Genomic DNA, 7,151 nt, shown 5'->3' with positions numbered 1-7,151 from the left:
TTCGTTTTTATTTTTATTTTTATTTCATTCAAATTTCAAAGGAATCGATATATGTATATATAATTCATGGGGGCCTTGGCTTATTATGCCGTGTTAATCAACAAACACCACCACCACCTTGCACCAAACGAAGAGGACAATTAGAAACGCCCACACGAAATCCGACGTTAATGCGAGGGGTTTAAGCCAAGGGGCGGGAGACGGTAAGTAAGTAAGCCGTCCTTTTATATTTCCCATCACTGTTGCTCGCCAAGTCTCACATCTGGGGCCTCGGGGTTAGGCGACACACAAATTATACTTTTCGATCTTAGTTAACGTGGGATTTATGATTAAGATAGGGACTTGTTATATAAATATTTTTCCCCCCCTATTTACTCTAGCACACGAAACTCCCATTAGCTTACGTATACTTACCTAAAAGAGAAGGCTAGTTGGGGGGGGGGGGGGTATTTATTTATTTAATTTATTTGTTTTTGTTTTTGTATTTATTTGAAAAGATGATTATATACTCTTTTTACCTCGCTCTCCCCCAAATCGTTGGGGAGCACTAAGTTTGGCAAAAGTGGTGCCTCTTTGGACATTACCTCTCTCTCCCACTCTGCTACCTTTTTTTTGCCTCAGTCTCTTGTACTAGGTTTTTTAGATTTCATCAGAGAGGAACCGAGAAGTAAATCACAACAAAAAAGTTAAAGTTAAAGGAGGCGCCTTTACCCTTTCTTCTTCTTCTTCTTCTTCTTCTTCTTCTTCAAAGGAGAGTGGGGAGAGATGTGGGATCTCAACGACTCGCCGGATGAGATGAGGGAGGAGGGTTGCTGCTCGGAGGAGGAGGAGGAGGAGAGCTCCTCCTCACAGCAGAACTCGGCGGCGGTGGTGACCCACCAGTTCTTCCCCGTAGAGGAGGCCGGCGGCGGGGGGGAGGCGGAGGAAGGGGGGCAGGCGGCGCCGCCACCGCCTTGTGCGCACTGGGTTGGGGTCAAGTTCTGCCAGTCGTCGGAGCCGGCGCCAGCGGGGAAGTCGGCGGAGACGTCGCAGCCCATGAAGAAGAGCCGGCGGGGGCCGCGGTCGAGGAGCTCACAGTACCGGGGGGTCACATTCTACCGGAGGACCGGACGATGGGAGTCGCACATATGGTTTGTTTCTCGCTTCCCCTTCCCCAAAGTGGAAAGAAGAGAGGCTGGAATCTGATACCCGTTTTGGGGTTTCTTCCTATGCTTCTTTGTTTCCATTTATTTTCTTCCGATTTGGAACATCTCATCAGTTTGTTCTCCTTCTCCTCCATTTATGTGCAGGGATTGTGGAAAGCAAGTCTATTTGGGTAAGCAACTTTCCAAAACAATTAGTTTTTTTTTTCTTCCTTCTTTTGGTTTCCAGAACTGAGATGGCTTCTAATTCTGTAGGTGGATTTGACACTGCTCATGCCGCAGCAAGGTAACTCCTTTCCCCATCTCCTCTAATGGATCATCTGATGCATAAAATTGCCGCCTTTCCTCTAGATCATAACCCAATCTATGAACAGGGCATACGATCGAGCAGCGATCAAGTTTCGCGGTGTGGATGCTGATATAAATTTCAGCTTGGATGACTACGAGGAGGATATGAAGCAGGTAAAGTGGAGTAACTTATTGGTGTTTTTTTGTATAATTATGTCCTTAGGTTAAAAATCTGATAAGAGAGGAATTGTTGGTCTTTTGGCAGATGAGCAATTTAACTAAGGAGGAATTTGTTCATGTGCTTAGACGCCAGAGCACAGGATTCCCTAGAGGAAGCTCCAAATATAGAGGTGTTACCTTGCATAAATGTGGAAGATGGGAGGCTAGGATGGGCCAGTTCTTGGGAAAGAAGTATGTATGTCTTCCATGCTAAGGATTTTTGGCTTCCTTTCTTTAATGATCCATTCTTTGTATTCTTTATGGGTAACTCCAATTTCATGGCTTTGGAGCAGATATGTTTATTTGGGTCTTTTTGACTCTGAAGTGGAAGCCGCAAGGTATCTTCTATTAGCCCTCGCAAGACTCTCACAAGTACTAGTACAATATCCTCAGTTTGTGTGTTAAGAGATTCTTCTTCTGTGTGGATTTCCAGAGCCTATGACCGAGCTGCAATAAAATGCAACGGGAAGGATGCAGTCACAAACTTTGATCCGAGCATTTACGCAGATGAGCTAAATTCCACTTGTGAGTTATTCTAGCAGTTATCTTTTCAATTCAAGTCATCAAAAACTTTACAATACCTCTATTCTGAATTGCTGTTCATGTATGTCTATGGGAATATTGCAGCTGACAACAATGAACACAATCTAGACCTCTCTCTAGGGAGCTCAGGGTCCAAGAGGGGAGATGACAGCCCTCACGGAGCAGATCAGGGTCTCCCAATGGCCTTCAATCCAGACTGGCAGATGAACACTCGAAGCACTAATCCAAAGGTATGAATAGTTATATCCACCCTGGTCAGGATCATTCAATTCGATGGATAACTTTTATTTTTTCCAATCAATAATGTTAAGTCTCCTGTTTATTCCCACTAGTTTGTTGACAAATTCAAGCAGCCTGAAGGAGAAGGCAAAACAACAAGTTTCCCAGTCAACCATGGATACATCCAGTCCACAATCCCTCCTCCTGAAATCTATAGATACCCACAACTTAGGATTGGAGAAGCCACCCCGGCTTTCCAAATCATACAGCAGCAGTCTGGTCCTCCTAGTTATTACCAAGTGGGTAGCTCCTAAAATGCATTCAAGATTGTGTTACATCTTATACATCATATTCTCTGGTTGTGTTACTTATCCATCTTCTTGCTCCATTGTGCAGTTTCCTAGCAGCAGCAATGGAATGAGGGTTGGAGGAGGCCTTTCTTTGTCGATCGGCGGCGAGCAAGATCAACAACAAAGGCAATTGAGTTGGGGCAACGGTAGCGGCAATAGCGTCGGTTGGCCGCCGTTGTCAGCCGGAGCAATTCCAACTCCTCAATTGTTGGCCACCACAGCTGCAGCATCATCAGGATTCCCACCCCAGATAGTAAAACCAGCCCCAACTTGGCTGCAGAAGAATGGGTTCCACTCCCTAACTCGACCCACCTAAAGACTAGTACTACCACTACTACTACTACTACTACACCCAAAGGACCATCCCCCTACTGTTCCAGTGATTGTGTTTGTAAATGAGGTAATTCCCATTTGTGTTCCAACATGGGAAACAGGCAAAGTGGAGTTGGGATACAAGTGTGAGAGAGAGGAAATAGAAGCAACTTCCTTGGATAGTTTGGATCCACCTCAAAGATTTATTCTTTTCCCTTTTACTACTGCCAATGATACTTGGTGTGTCACACCAAAGCTTAATTTGTTTGGTCTCACGTTGCATCATTTATGACTCATCTGTGTGTAAAAGATAGCAAGAGAGACAGAGCGATAAGAGGATTGGTTAGATTCCTTGTTTCCTATTTGGGTAATGCAATAATTGATGGGATTACGGGGGAGATTAGCAGGGGATAATTAAAGCGAGGAAAGGGATAGGGGGGGTGGGGAGGGGAGGAGAAAGAAGGAAAGGGGATTCGTCTTTTTTGGGTTCTCGGGAAACAACGTGATGGGTCCGATGGCGTGTCGCTGTCTTCGGTCCTTCGAATCAGTTCACGGCAAATGCAGTCAGTGGAGGGCTATAATTACGAGAGAGACATCACACCACTATCAGGCCATTGGCCCATCCAAAGGACGGGTATTTAGATCGACAAATATAAAATAAAAAATAAACCACAACGAAATATGTTTCCCGTTTTGGTGGGGAAACGGGGGACCCCGCTTCTCCTCTTTGATTGAGAAACGGATATGGTATATTCTTCTTCTCTCTCGAAAAATGGTTCTCGACTCTCACTATATATATATATATATATATATATATAAGTTAAGATAATTAAATTAATTTTTATTATAAAAAATGGATAATGATAAGTGTAAATTATGCATATATTACTCTGGTAAATATCAATGCCCATATTCTTTGTCTACTTGTAGAATTTAACTATCGGTTGCTGAAATAATTGAGTCTCTTGATCACTCAATAGTGATATTATTTATTTGGGATGCGATCAACGACTACCATGTAAACTTCTATAATTGAAATAAATTTAAGAAAATTGGTAACATGCCAAAGAAGCCCTTAATTTCTATATGATGATTCCACTAGAGTTCGCTCCTAGTTTATGCCCATATGTACTGATCGACTACTAGCTTCATAGCATTAATAGCAACCACTTATGGTAGGATCAGAAAGTGAAACAAAGCCACTTTGTGGAACTTTTATAGGCACTCCAAGTTGTAAACCTTTTATCCTGTGATGTATCATAGGTTGTGGTGTATCATATGTTGTCTGGCTCTATGTCAGTCAAGCCAGCCTATGATAAAACTATCAACAGAAAGCAGCAAACGCCACCAACTTTCCCATCCTTCCTCCGACCTTCAGCAATAATGTCTGAAGCTTTGCAATTATGAACCCTTTTCAAGCCCTCTTTTTTGACCACCTGGTTGAGTTTACTTGTTACCTGCAGTAGTTATTAACTCATTCATTGGTCAGCTCAGTGGTCCCCAACTACTCTCTAGTATGTGCACCAACCTCTTCATAAAAGATATTCGCATTCTGAGATATATTATATAATTTTTTTTCTTCCAAATAGTTTGAAAACTATGAGAAGGATATATATATATATATAAACTAAACCTCTTCATAAAGTCTTCTTTTCATTTGTGCATTAATTATAATCTGATCACAAGAGTGAGAACGTAGTAACTATGGTAGTGGTCAGCTATAGCGGCAACGCTAGAGTAAAGCCTTTCACTTCTCTTTTTCAACACTTTCCTGGAGTGGGATTCCTTCAAGGGATGGGGGAAATGGTGAAGTACCCAAAATGGAAAGTTTTGAGAGATAGGATCGGCTTGCTTCTGAACTCATACTACTGAAAATAGATTGAGACCTAGTCCTGGAGAGAGAGAGATGGTTGTTGTCACTTGTGGCTTGGCTGACAAGCGGAAGTCATTTTGTTCCCTAGGCAACCGTTTCCCGTTACCCCCTCGCGTTCGATCTAAATAATTATCGATTCCATTCCACTTCCCCTTTCCTTAATCTTTTCTTTTCTTTTCTTTATTGTTCGTCTCTTTCTTGGGGTGGATTGGGACCCAAAACGCCAGCATACGGAGCTTTACTATAAATAGTAGCCCAAATTGACCACCACTATCATTAGCCGGGCCCACGTCCCTGGTGATGTTTTGGAACCAAGCCTGTGTCTTTAGCCGTGCCTTTCTATTCTCCTTGGTGAAATAACCTTATTACCAATCTGCAACATCTTCAAACGGCCCTTCAGAAACTGCAAACTATTTTAGATGTTGATACCTCCAGTAGCTGAAGCTGTAGCTGTCCTTGGATTGGGCTGAATAAAATGGTGATGTTATGGCCCAGATTCGAAATCCTTTGGGCCCCGTTTATATCCAAAGCTTAGATATCAAATTTTGGTCGCTGCTGCAATCCAGGTTCCATCCTCAGTCATGATCCAATCTCCTGGATTAAATCTAAGTTCAGACACCCACTATGTTGCGAATAATAACTAAAATTAAGATTATATATATATATATATATTTACCCTTCTAAATTCTCTTATTTGTATATCTAACCTTATATATATAAAGATTGGTATTTGCATGTGCAATTATACAAGCATGAGGGTGCTGTGCATGGTGAAGCCCTAGCATTGCTTGAAAGTATCCAATAGCTCTCTTCGAGAGTTAACTCTTTTATCTGCTGGATGTTCTCTGACTTGAGAAACACCTTCAGGTAGAGTGACTTGAATGAGCTCCCTTGAGGGGAGCCAAGGGTCACAACTGATAGAGATAGACTCCCCCACTTTCCACAAGCATGCAAGTCCTAAGCTCATCTCTCACTTTCATGATAAGGACCAAGCTCAAGATGCTCTTGGGTTAGAAGGTCTTGGAGGGGAACTACCTAGCTTTCAGCATAGTTGACCAAAGTGCCCGAGACATTATTGACCATTCCCCAAGCAAGTTTATCCGAAAAAAGAAACACTTGAAATTCTTTACTTTTTGTGAAAAGCTCCACAAATGACAAGTCTTTTCACTCGTTAATCAAATGATTTGCAAGTTAACTTATTACTACGAAAACAACTCATCAACATCTTTCAGCAGAGGAGTAGCCATCCTGGGTGGTGGCATCACTTATCTTTGGATCCTTTTAATCTTTTACGTTTTCTCTTATGATAATTACTATAGGGAGGCTAATTGCGTTGATTGATCAGCTAATCTAGGAAGGATTCAATCTTTCTCCTAATTTTTTGAACAATTATACCTTATGTAAATATTTTTTCCATTAAAAAAGAAAAGATAATAATATGAAGGTAACTTCGAAAACTATCGGTTTACAAAATGGGCATATTCAGCTACTAAAACCTGTGGAGCGCCAAAGGCACTTCAAGTAGCCGTTAAGATGGGACTGGATATGCTTATTTTGGAGTGTGATGCCTGGGAATTGGTTTGCATATTAAAATCACTCAAGGTGGCAACGGTGGAAATTACTCTTTCTGCATGCATGTTACCATTGAGGTTTTCTTATAGATATAATTGTGTAGCATTCACATACGAAGGGACTCTTAGCCCCATTCATTTCGGGAATATATATTTTTTAATTTTGAAATATAACTCTTATTATAAAATAACAGCTAAATATTATAATAATTATATTCTAAAATATAATTAATATTTATTAAAATTATCTCATATATTAATTTATCCTTGATATCTATCCCATCAACCTACTTTATATTAAATTAATATATATTCATAATAATTTCATAAAAAATAAAACACATATTTTTACTTTTTTTTTTCACTTTATATCATATTAAAGTTAATTATTATATTTTTATTTTAAAATATAAGTGAATATGAGAATAGTTATTTGTGTAACAAAAATTTTGTTTTAGAAAGAGTAAGGAGGAATTATAATTTTTAATCAATCCCGGGCTGCTTCGGCCAGACTGATATAATCATATAAGCAATGCATTTTGTTCTCTTAAAAAAAAAAAAGAAAATGGAAAAAAGGAATACGATGCACAAATAAGAGTTTTTGAGGGGTATAAACGCAAAAAGCCAGCAAATA

General features: G+C 40.4%; 1 protein-coding gene across 1 annotated transcript; it reads left to right on the top strand.

Annotated features, from left to right (window-relative positions):
• Nucleotides 1–517: 517 nt before the first annotated feature.
• LOC140776918 (APETALA2-like protein 5) lies at nt 518–3,334 on the top strand. Its single transcript, XM_073120759.1, has 10 exons — nt 518–1,130; nt 1,290–1,315; nt 1,398–1,428; nt 1,517–1,604; nt 1,696–1,841; nt 1,943–1,987; nt 2,083–2,174; nt 2,277–2,422; nt 2,525–2,710; nt 2,808–3,334. Exons 1-10 carry the CDS (start codon nt 766–768, stop codon nt 3,075–3,077), a joined length of 1,395 nt encoding a protein of 464 aa, XP_072976860.1. The 5' UTR covers nt 518–765; the 3' UTR covers nt 3,078–3,334.
• Nucleotides 3,335–7,151: the final 3,817 nt, after the last annotated feature.

This window comes from Typha angustifolia, chromosome 15 (assembly GCF_048772165.1).
Source record: "Typha angustifolia cultivar Huaian chromosome 15, ASM4877216v1, whole genome shotgun sequence".
Classification (NCBI taxonomy): domain Eukaryota; kingdom Viridiplantae; phylum Streptophyta; class Magnoliopsida; order Poales; family Typhaceae; genus Typha; species Typha angustifolia.
Note: the sequence above shows the minus strand (reverse complement) of the source record. Positions and strands in the feature narration are given on the sequence as shown.

What these genes read in the sequence shown, in the direction of transcription:
- LOC140776918 (XM_073120759.1), top strand. Translation starts at nt 766, where the DNA reads ATGTGGGATCTCAACGACTCGCCGGATGAGATGAGGGAGGAGGGTTGC. An exon ending in TGGAAAGCAAGTCTATTTGG is followed by an intron (nt 1,316 to 1,397) that starts GTAAGCAACTTT and finishes CTAATTCTGTAG; the next exon opens with GTGGATTTGACACTGCTCAT. An exon ending in ACTGCTCATGCCGCAGCAAG is followed by an intron (nt 1,429 to 1,516) that starts GTAACTCCTTTC and finishes ATCTATGAACAG; the next exon opens with GGCATACGATCGAGCAGCGA.